A 12,660-nucleotide genomic window follows, 5' to 3' on the forward strand; every position below is an offset into this window, starting at 1 on the left:
GCATTGGAGTGGGTATAAGGGCATGAGATTGGAAGCAGTTCTTTACTCCACACAGGGCTCACAATCTATATTGTCTTAGAACAGTGCCCAGCGCTTAGAACAGTGCTTTGCACATAGTAAGCACTTAATAAATGCCATTATTATTATTATTATCTCTATTTTACTAATGAGAAACCAGCCCAAAGATGTTGCGTGACTTGCACAAGATCACGTAGTAAAACAGTGGCAGGGTCTTGAACCAGGGTCTTCTGACTCCTAATCCTGTTGTCTTTTCACCAGGCCATCCTGCCTCTCCAAATATTAATTAATAATTAATCTTCAGAGTAAGGTAATTGGATATTAACTTAATTCTAAAATGAGGTGGTCTTTGGAAAGTCCTTTCTGTCCGCCCTCATCAAAGAAAGAGGTGCCTTGTGAAAAAAAGTGGGAAAACTCCCCTCTCCCCCAATTGTGTCAAACCAATGTGATTTCAGGTTTTCTTAATGGTATTTAAGCACTTACTACGTGCCATCACTGTACTAAGCGCTGGGATAGATACAAGCTAATCAGATTGGACACAGTGCATGTCCCACATGGGACTCACAGTGTTCCCATTTTACAGATGAGGTAACTGAGGCACAGAGAAGATGTGACTTGCCTAAGGTCATATAGCAGACAAGTGGCAAATCAACAATTAGAACTCGGGAAGAAGTTCTTCCATGATTCTTCCCATGACTCCCAATCCCGTGCTCTGTCCACTAAGACTCAATGCCCACTCAATCCTTGACCTCTCATGCAGTTGTCAATAAGAGAACCAGTTGAGTTGGTGTTTTGAAACTGGGACTTTTGCCTTTTATAATCTGGGCACCATTTTTGAGAGAGCTGAAGCTGGAAATTGAGCAGATGTTTTCTTATTTTTATGTTTCTCCATTAAAAAGGGAAAGCCACTTTTTATTCTTTGATTACCCAGCTCCTAGTACAGTGTACTACACTAAGTGGGTGCTCAGTAAATGGTGATGCTACTATTACTCATTCTGCAACTTTATGATTGTTAGTACTTTAATCTTTGGAACTTCTGACAAATACCTGTTAGATCTTTTTTCTAAAGATTTCAAGCCCCAGTTGACCTAGAGTTAGACTACTTGAAGTTTCTTGTAACTTCCTACCTTATTCCCTATTTTGCATACCCATTTAACATAGGGCAGTTGTTGGGTGACTGGCAATCAACCAATAAATAAATAAAATGTATTTACTATGCAGTGTTCTGAACACTTGGGAGAGTACAATAATCAATCAGTCATATTTATTGAGTGTTTACTGTGTGCAGAGCACTGTACTAAGCGCTTGGGAAGTACAAGTTGGCAACATATAGAGACAGTCCCTACCCAACAGTGGGCTCACAGTCTAAAAGGGGGAGACAGAGAACAAAACCAAGCATATTAACAAAATAAAATAAATAGAATAGATGTGTACAAGTAAAATAAATAAATAGAGTAATAAATATGTACAAACATATATACATATATACAGGTGCTGTGGGGAATAACAGTAGAGTTAGTATACATGATTCTTCCCATCAAGCAGTTTATAATCTAGTTTCAACACAGTCCCACAAGTACATTTGGACATAAATACTTTGGAAATAAGTTTTTTTTTACCACTTAGATTTATATTAGACATCTTTGGTTAAACGTTTAGTTTTGAAAATTATCCAAAGTTTTCTTAACTTTACATTCTCTTTACATAAAGTAGTTATATGTTTATATCAAATGTTTAAATATCAATCTATGCTACTTATTGAGTGCTTACTACATGCAGAGTATTGTACTAAGCCCTTAAGCACTATACTAAGATTTTACCATCTGCATTTACAATAATCTTTTATCTTCATTAAGGCACATATCTTCCAAATAGTGACTTTGAATCTTGTGAGTTATGGATGCATGCCCTTACTTGTCAACATAAGTTGTAGTGCAGACCTGGCCAGAGTAAGCAATTCTCCAAGGATAAAGAAAGAAAATGCCCACTCTCCTAGGACTCTCTTTTCTGAGCTAAAATTGACATTTTATAAATAATTTCCATGTTGCAAGCTTTAGACTCACAATCATAGCAGTTCAGCAGTATGCACTTGGCATGAGTCAGTTTCAGATCTTAGTGCTTTTCATTGGAAATGGCATAAAAGTAAGATTTCGCTGAATTTTTTATGCTCTGTGCTTCCAAAGGACAAAAGACGTTCTTCACTTGTAGAGGTCTGAAAGTGCATGGCAGCATAAATAACGAAATGGTCATAAACCTGCACTTCCAAGGTCACATGCTTCCTTTAATTTTTAAAGACTCTCAAAACAAACTAAGCAGTTGATAACAGGTCATTTGCAGGTGATAAAAGGTGTTTTAGCTGCTTTTGCCACACCTGACATATTCATGTTAAAGCTTGTGCATTGGGTATTGGTAAGGTTGGGTTTTTTATGGCTTAGGTGCTAAATGGATCCATGAATTTCAAAGGGGTAGCTTCAAAATTTGGCATTGGCTTTTGTTTGTAAAGAATGCCATTTTGAAAGCTGACTTGTCAGTTTTTGTATTGTCATTTCCTTTTGTGTAAAAAAAAATATCACAGTGGCTTGGAGTTGTCTGTAAGTTGAAAGTTACCTCAGAAATATTTTGTATCATTTTTAAAAATTGGATTTTGGGGAACATTTTTAAAGTACTATTCCAGTCCCCCCTTTGTGACTTCCACTGTGGGTTTTTTTTGTTTTTGTTTTTGTCGTAATGTACTGTAAATGGAACGTGAACTGTTAAGGGAGTCTATTGGATGGACACATGTTAAAGTAACATTTCTTAATGCCTTTAGTAAATGCATTTTAAATTATTCCATCTTTGAAATAGCTTGCCATATGCATAAGTAAAGGAATGAGCGGTGGTTTGATATTATTAAAACCCAACTCTGGATATGAAAGCCTGAGTTGAATAGCTTTTTGGAAGAACAGGTGCACCTTTATAAAAGATGCCAAATTTGTGGACTTAAACTGATTTGGAAGATAATTTACATTTAGCTCAGAACTAGTTATTAAAATCAAATTTTGTGTTGTTGACCTCAGGCCATGCTCAGAGCCAATGTGAAATAGTTATTGTTTGTTAAACTATCCTGCTTTTGTGCGCTAAGGCAGATGCACAAAAAGATGCAGTTTTTATTTTGTATTGGCAGCTTCCAAATATTTAGTATCTATTTCCAAGAGTTGCAATTAGTAAAGCAACCATGGTACTGAAATCCACACATCCCACAAGCTAATTATATTTGCAGGGTCAGAGTGAATACATATTTTCAGAAAAATAAAGGGTTATATAAATATGTGTCTTCTACTTGGCTGTTATATCACAGTTTGTTGATCTGGAGTATAATGTGTACAATTCACAAATTTGTCTGATAACAGAAAGTGGTGTGTGATTGTGTTTATTTTACTAACCAGTATATTCACAGCAATCACTTCCAAATATCTCTCCAGTAAAGATGTGTTAATTACAAAACAGACAAGGTCTTCTATTATATTAAAGCTACTAACAAGAAGACAGCAGGAATCACACATGTAAATAGCATCATCAACCCCTATTTTAGTCCTCTGTTTTGATCTGTGAGTTGCGCATAGACCAAAGGTGCTATTAAAGACTGAGTGTATGAAATAGGCAGCATTATATGAACAAAATTTATTCAACAAGAAAACAGACCTTTAACATGAATTTAACAAGCCTGAGAAATTATAAACTATCATATGCTGCAGATTCATGCAGTGATAATAAACAAAAAAGGAAAGTAAGAGGTTTCCCTAAGCTCGCCAAACTGCTAATGGTTTTGTTATAAGCTGTCTACTGTTGCAGTGACCTCTGAAAACTCTCAAGGCACTTGTACCAGAAAAAATTAAGTGGTCAGGAGGGTGTATAGAGTTTCAGGGTGGTAACAGTGCTTCACTGTGGGAAGGTATCTTTCAAAGTCTTCAACATATAGTGTAATTTTCACTGACATAGAACCCAAGAATTTGCCCAAGATATGCCCAAGGATTCCTGGTTAAACTTGCTTTGGTGAAATTCAGGCTTCACTGGATTGGTGTTGTGTACATCTGTCTGTCTGTCTCTATAGATAGATACGTATAATGGAGGAGTGTGTGTGTGTGAAGTGACAAAGGAAAATTTAGAACTTCACTAAAGTGTACAATTTGGAGAATTCAAATAACTTCAATTTTTTTCAACTCCTTTGTGGTGGTTTTCTATTCTTAAGTAACTCTGTCTTTAATTTCTGTCCTTCTCTATGGAGTGACCATTTTGCTGTCATCTGATTGCATCACACTGCAAAATACACAAACATGAGAGAAGACTTCAGCTTGTACACACCTCCAAAGTGCTCACCAGGGCTTTTTCCTTGAGTCTTACCGTAGCATAATTAACACCTACTTCACCCATTGCTCATTAGTGCGCCGGACATTAATGAGTCTATTTATTTTGATATGATCCTCTAAAGGAGGAGCTGATTTGGTCTGTCAGTGCAAGAAGCAATTATAAGATATCCCAGAAATTAAAATCTAGGCTATATTGCCATATTTATGCTTTTATTGCGTACTAAATCTAATTTGGGGCTGCAGGTTGTTGGGTATGTTAGCTTACTTAAGACAGTTGCTATAGTGATGACAGTGAATTCCTTTTATCTTGGTGTAGTTAAAGTATTTGTCTTCTATTTGGTATCAGAATGCTATTAAAGAATTGTCACTCTACACATTTTAATTTACATTGTCTATCAGACTGGATAAAGATATTGGCCCATGAGCATTTTGCGTAGTTTTCTAAATGGAAGGGGAAAATTTGGAATTTGTGCTTACAAGTATAATGAACACTCAACTGGTATTCTAATTTCTTTACCAAAAACTTGCATATCTGTTTAGACTAGTTATAACATCTGTTTAGAATAATTATAAAATATTATAGACCATCTGCATATAAAATAATAATATATAAAATATAAATACAAAATACTCTATTTAAAAGGTATATATGCTCCATATCAAATTATCTCTGGTAGTTAATATAATTTCATCTTAATTTGTGTGGTATATATACATTTCCAAAAGGTAATCAATCAATCAATCGTATTGAGCGCTTACTTTGTGCAGAGCACTGTACTAAGCGCTTGGGAAGTACAAGTTGGCAACGTATAGAGACAGTCCCTACCCAACAGTGGACTCACAGTCTAAAAGGTAATCTGTTTTTTTATTCAAAATGCCCACAATGAAAGAAATTGAGGCACCAAATGCTTGGAATTTTTTTCAGTCCCCTTATTTCTACCAATTTCTGGTTGGTCACTTTAATTTACATTCATCATATAATGAATTTCTATAATATATAAGGCACCCAGTTAATTTATTTCCCTATGTTATCATATTTCTTGATTTTTTTTTTACTTTTTTCCTGTTTAACAAGCAAGAGATAACTTTATTTAAGCCTTGTTTTGTAAATGAGTGAACTGTACACTAAAGGGCTTGAAATGTGTAATTCTGGCGATACTAAAAATGAACTTACTGAATGGATGAAAATTCTCAGTGGTTCACTTGTTAAGATGGTTTAAGTACTTAAATAGTCATCTGACCTCCATGTTGGTCTTTTGTAGAAGGTGTGATTTTTTTTTCTTCAAACCCTCTTTTCCAACATATATAGCCTATCTACACAATATTTAATCTTCCTTTTCCAATTTTATTTTAAAATTCAAACAGTTTAAATCTCATTTCTGTTCCTTTTATAAACATTCCTAACTTTCTTTTACCATTAGCTGGAACGCAGATATGGTGCACAAATGAGAATGATGTAAAATAATTCCGTACTATTTCTGTAACTTCAAAAATACTCCCATTAGGAAATATTTTTAAAGAATCCATAATGATTTGCTTATTCCAAGAGTGTCTTCTCCATATATTGTAATTGAAAAGTTTACCAAATACTTTAGTAAAAACTATATGCAGTGAGTTAAGGCAGCCCACTAAATTACTTTGTAACCAACCTTAGTTGGCACTCAAACACTACTACTACTGCTGTTGCTGCTACTACTACTTGTAGTAAGGTGAGTAACGTAAATCAAATAATAGGGCAGTGATTCTATTCCTCATTCACTCACAAAACATCTAGGAACTGAGGTAGGTAAAATTAGATAATGCAAAATATTTTTCAGTGTATTAACTGCAATTTAGTAGTGTAACTCAATAGGAGAGAAATGCAGCTACTTCTTTCCTAGTGAACTGGGACCATGTTGTATCTAGCGTGCCGTGCATTTTTGAATCAGAAATGACCTTGGTCTTCTTTTACTGCTGCTTACTCCTCACCATGACACTGATGTGGACTTTTTAATCCGTTAGTAGTATATGGACTCTTTCATAGGCACAAGAAGCAAAAAACATCTGACTGGATGGGAATACATGGGGCACGTTCCTTGCTGGCTATAATTTTGTTGTCATTTCAAGTATCGTGGCGGTATAATTGATGTGACAGGGCTGGGCTTTCAATACAGTCCCTGAGCTTGTGCTCACTTTCAGTTTAGTCTCTCTTTGTCATTCATTTTGATTAGGTAGGATTTAGGTGGCAAGCAGCTGCACGCCAGTGAAGGTTATAAGATGTATATTTTTCCTCAGTTTCATAAAAATTTCAATAATTGGTGTCACTTTACATTATGTGGAATGCTGGTGGCGCAGTCACAGGAGATTTCTAATTATTATTATTATTAATAATGATAATAAATTATTTTCTGGAAATAGGCCCACAAGGGTATAAGTTGGTAATGTCTTGTCATCATCACTGTCCTACTTGGCATCATCACCTACATTTTCTAAAAAGAATTGTGTTTATGCCTTGTTTTTACAGGTTGTTATTGATGCCTTCAGATTGATCAATGCTAATATGATGGTCTTGGGACATGAACCAAGACAGACAACGTCAAATCTAGGTCACTTAAACAAGCCATCTATCCAGGTAATGATAATATGTTTAATATGGTTTGTGTTGGGGAATTGATTCAGTTGATTTAAAAATCTGTAAATTTTTGATTAGCATGCGACTAATCTTTCTGGTAGTTTTGAAAATCCATGGCTCTCGAATCGTGATGCAAGCAATGGGCAACACTGTGCCAAGTAATTTTAGCTGAACTGTTTGTGATCTTATTAAATTTTCAAGGGCACATCTTGAGTAAGGACATTTCCCTAAGAAGTTTCTTTGCACATTAATGATACTGCCTGAAGTGGCTAGTACCATTTCTCCATTAAATAGGATTTTTAGGCTATTGCAAATGTCTTTTTAAAAAACAAACAAAAAACGTTTTCTTGTAGCTGGAAATGAAGAGTGCCATATTACTCAGTAGAGATGCCAACGTTTAAAGGCAAAATAACTAAAGCCATCTTTTAATAAAGTTTATTCTCTCAACATTGAAGTACATTAGGATTTTGTCATAACAAGATTAGTGCATATTTTGATTTTGTGTGTAGTCACATCCTTGTAATCACACCGGGGTTTTTTTTTCTTTGTCTTACTGCTTTACTCTGATTTTTAAAAATATTTTTACCAAGAATATGTAATAGTTTTTCTCTGCCTTTCCACTCCATCCCTCAACAGTTTAGCATTTTTCAGTCCATGTGGTTTGTACATAACCAGCATCTTACTGATAAGGAGCAATTTAATCTGGTAGTAGTATACTGAATTGAGATACCTCAGCCTGTTTTCTTTCATTTAATTAGTACTTTTTGTGTCCTTGCTGGCAGTTGAGTGTTTTGGTTTTATCTGTTGGGAAATGTTCTGTTTTGAAGGTAGGTATCCTCTTGAGTACCTTGTGAATCATTCTCATGCCTCATTGTTTTTACACCAATGTTTATTACTGCAAAAATTATTTTAAATGGATTTTTAGATGCACCAGTACTTGTAACTACTCAACCTAATTGTTTCTCTGAAGAGTAAATAAAGAGCAGAAAGAATGGTTTATAGTGGTGAATAACATACAGAAACAAAAACAGTCTGGTAGTCTTTACAAAACTGAAATTAGAACCAGCAACTCCTACTGCAAGATAGCTGTCTTTAGGGAGCTGTGGCTTTGATAGCTAACCGTAGTTATGTTTAGAAAACTTTGGTAGCTTTGAATTTTTTAGACAATTCAGTAATCTCATAGCAGAATTCTTCATTAAAAATTGTGCTTCAAAAAGTTGAAAAGTATTCTGTACATGTTACAAGTCAGTGAAAACTGCATAGTATTATAATGAGTATGAAATAATCTACTAGTGTTTTTGACGGGGTACAGACAAGTCCATACTTGTATGTTTCAGGAGAATATATTACTGGACCTTTTTAGCCTTATAAGTAATGACCTCTTAATAAACCCCTATAGCAGCATTCTGCTTCATTATTATTTTTTTTTGCAAAAGGTTAAGTAGCATCTCACAAGCTAAGTTTGTTGTAGTTACAACACAATATATTTCTACCAGAAGTTTTTTTCTAATTGCAAGTAAGCAGCCACCTGTTGCATATTTATTCTTTTAAATTAACTTTATAACATTACATGAATTTTGAAGTCTAAATGCTTCAAAGACTTGCACCTTACAAATCCTATCATTTAAGTGATGAAAACATAAGCAATGCTATTACTGGGCTGCATTCAGTACTTCTTATTGTAACACCACAGTATCCTAATCCTTATTTTAACTTGCGTTTGGGGATTCACTTTGGATCCATTTTCCACTGGTCTCCCACCTCCTCACACCACTGCCCACTTTATTTAACATATTTGTGCAAATTAAATCCTCCTTTTCCTCTACCCTTGTGGTTTATTTTTCTCCCCATAGAGAAAAAGTTATTAATCCATGTAATAACTTGCGATTACATGTGTATCTTTGAACCTCCCTACCTTTTAAGATACTTCATTAAAGGTGCGATTTTCTTATTTAGCCTGATCCAAACTCAAGTTAAAAGGGATTTGGTGTATGTTACAGCCACAATATTATTGGTTTTTCCTTACATTTTACCATTTTCAGATTTTAATTTGAAGGTGAAACAAACATTTATTTCACAGTTTATCTAGCGCCCATCAGAATGATATCTAGCTGGGTGCTTTACAGTTTTTAAGACAGTTTCAAAATGCAGACATCCTCAAATGGGGCAAAGTCTAAAAAAGTACAATCATCTTTTCCCTTCTTCCTTCTCCCCTCTCCCCCCATAACTAAGATAACCAAGTAGAACTGAAAGTGAGGCAAGACCATTTTGGTTTCACACTATATCCATCTTAGGTATTATGAGTCCTGTCATGGATAGGAAAATGTTATGAACTACATTTAAGCAATAAGGGTAAAAACTGTCGGAATCTTATGTCCTTAATCCATCATTAACACCAGTAAATTAAATATTACCTTAGAAGTTTGCAATAATATTTTAATAACATAGTTCATAAGAAAATTGAGTGAACTGTCTATGTAAATTCAAAGGTTATTTTATATTTTTACACTTTTTTCTTAAAGTTTAAAACAGATCTTGCAGGTTACTTAATTTCCAAATAGAAAATCAGTTTAACAAAAAAAATCCAGTCCCTTTAAAGTTGAAATCACTTTAGTAAATAAAGGGATAAAGGTTAATGAGAGTAAAGTAACACTTTAGACTCTAGTGAACATAAACAGTGCTTTTAGTAGGTTATACCAATGGTCCAGAATTCAGTTTCCAACTCTGACCTGGAAGAATTATCACATGGTTCCAGTAACATTCTTGTGGCTATGGCAAATTTGTATTTTTACATTTTAAGTTCATTCATCTAATGAGTCTATTTCTTTTCATTTGCAAGCTAGAAAATAAATATTTTGTTTGGAGTTTCAGAAGGGCACCCACCAAAGCTCCCTTTAAAACACTCTCAGTTATACCATATTGTGTGTCTGCACCACATGTTTGGCTAAAATGTTGTTAGGGAATAAGAAAATATATGTCAGACAAAACATGTTGCCTGTTCCACATTATAGATGAACTGGGTGTCTATGATTTTGTACTTACCAAAGTTTGGTGTAATTTAAATCAGTATTTCCAGTAAGATTTTGTCAGCTTCCCTGTGGCAAGAACCACATGGCAGAATAAAACATATACCAGCCTCCCATATTCATAATCATTTTCCATCTGTACATTGACTACAATTCTCTTGTTCCACTTGAGATTTCCTGAGCCCAGGAAAGCCCTGATGCCTAAAAGTAAGATTGTGCATATGCTCAGAATACACATGTATAAAGCTAAAGTCTTATAATGAGTAACATATGAGATTGTTGCCATCTTGAACAAAAGAACAAAGAATTTGGGAAGTGGAAAATAATGAGGGACCTTAAAAGGACCACAAGGTTATTTAGTACATCCCACTATATCCAGCTCTGTCACTCCCTGTCCCAGAATAATCAGCAGCCTCATTTAGTAACTGTGTCAGCTTCTTCCACTTATTCTATCTTCAGTGGAAACAGATCAGCAAATCCTATCATTTAAGTGATGAAAACATAAGCAGTGCTATTACTGGGCTGCATTCAGTACTTATTGTAACACCCCAGTATCCTGATCCTTATTTGTGTTTGGGGATTCACTTTGGGTCCATTTTCCACTGGTCTCCCACCTCCTTACACCACTGCCCACTTTATTTAACATATTTGTGCAAATTAAATCCTCCTTTTCCTCTACCCTTGTGGTTTATTTTTCTCCCCATAGAGCTTATTCTGTCCAATTAAATTTTCAGTTTTAACCAGTTCAGGGTTCTAGCCAACCGGCCTGAGTCTGTAATATTGGTGACATGTCAATCAATCATATTTATTGAGCACTTAACTGTATTCTCTCATGAGAGAATACAATATAACACACACATTCCCTGTGCTCAATAAGTTTACAATTCTATTCCATAAAGTAAGTCATTATTACAGATTTCAAGTAGAGCCCATCTTGAAACCCATCCATGTATATCTATGCACAAAATGACTGCTCCAGTTAGACATTGAATCATAGGTTAAAGATCATCCAGAAAGAGGCATGATAAATGTACCCACATCATTAACTTTTTCCTAAATCAAAAGTTTCCAGTTCTTTGATGCAGCAGTCTTCAGGACTAAATTAAAATAACCCTTACTGAAGTCAACAAATATTACTGTATATCTGTTCCTTCCTTGGACTAGTCACTAGTAAATTGGATTTCTTTTAACCTGGTTCCATATGATGAGGGTACTTGCAAACTGATACAGGGAAGATGGTGGTGGTGTCCACAGTGGGAGAGTCAAGGATAAAAATAATATTCAGATAGAAGGAAGTAGGGAATGTGGCTATGTAGATAAGTGAGTGCATAAGTAATAGCATACCTAATAAAGTATTCATAATTGCTACATAGTTGTGAGAGAACAAATGGCATAGAAGTGCAGAGATGGTGAAGTAGCACAGGGAAAAAAATAATCATTGAAGATCTGGAGAAGTAGAGATTTCGGAAGAGTTTCAAAAATGGAAAGAGCTCTAAATGTCTGTTAAATTTGATAGTGGAGGGATGGTATAAACTAGGGGTCAGGTGGGATAAATGAGAAAAAAGTTAATAGAAGTTAGAGAACAAGATGAGTAGATTAGCTTGAAAAAGACCTAAGAGCGTGAACTGAGGCGTAATAATCAGTTGTATTTATTGAACATTTACTGTGCACAGAGTACTAAGTGCTTGGGAAAGTACAGTACAATAGAGTCAATAGACTGTCGCTGCCCACAAAGAGCTTGCAGTTTACAGGGGGAGACAGACATTTAACTAAATTACAGATAGTGGAAACAGTAGAGTAAAATGATATGTATGTAACTGTTGTGGGCCTGGGGCTGGGGTTAATATCAAAGTGCTTAAAGGGAACACAGCTAAGTGCCTAGTCGACACAGAAGGAAGAACGGATAGGGGAAATGAGGGCTTAATCAAGGAACGTCTGTCTTTTGGAGGAGATATGATTTTAGGGAGAGAGCTGTGAAGAAGAATGGATAATCTTTGAAGGGTTTTGAGGAGTGGGGAGATAAATGCCAAACTATTTTAGAAGAATGACATGGATAGCAGACTGAAGTAGAGATTAGAGGGCAGAGATTTAAGGCAGGGAGACCAATGAGGTGGCTTGATATAGTGTTCAAGTTGGGAGGTGACAAGTGCCTGGGCTACGCTTCATGGTATGTTTCAGTATTTTTGCACTTCTGGAAATTGTCAGTGGGTGAATGCTTTCTAGGAGTGTGGGCTTTTTTTTTTTAATTTGTTTTGTTTTTGTCAGTATGACCATTTCAGCGCATAACTATAATGATTTCACAAGATCCCAAACAGGCTAAGATGGAATACTGTTTAGACACAGTAAACTTCAGTGTCTTGATTAAAATTAACAATTATTTATAAATGCCAAGACATTCATATGCGTTTAATGCTTTTTTTTTTGGTCAACTAAGCTTCAGTTAAGGAGGTAGCTCTTTCTGAACCCGAGTTCTATGGATTAGTAACCTGATCTGATCTTGTGGCTATTGCATCCCCATTGGACCACTTAGAGGAATTCTACAAGGTTTTACAGGCTGCAGCTACTACTGGTTTCTTTGCTTTGGAGTGGCTTTTACTACTATCATCATCAACAACAGCACTTACTGAATGTTTAAACGTAGCTCTGTGCTAAAGTGCTA

The 12,660-nt window shown here is 35.3% G+C and overlaps 1 protein-coding gene across 1 annotated transcript in view; it reads left to right on the forward strand.

Moving 5' to 3' along the window:
* PSMD14 (proteasome 26S subunit, non-ATPase 14) overlaps nt 1-12,660 on the forward strand; it is a 73,099-nt gene that overhangs the window by 44,652 nt on the left and 15,787 nt on the right. Inside the window, exon 8 of the mRNA XM_038751379.1 lies at nt 6,868-6,975. Coding sequence (XP_038607307.1) covers nt 6,868-6,975 — 108 coding nt within the window. The remainder of the gene's footprint in view (nt 1-6,867; nt 6,976-12,660) is intronic.

This window comes from Tachyglossus aculeatus, chromosome 9 (assembly GCF_015852505.1).
Source record: "Tachyglossus aculeatus isolate mTacAcu1 chromosome 9, mTacAcu1.pri, whole genome shotgun sequence".
In the NCBI taxonomy this organism is placed as follows: Eukaryota; Metazoa; Chordata; class Mammalia; order Monotremata; family Tachyglossidae; genus Tachyglossus; species Tachyglossus aculeatus.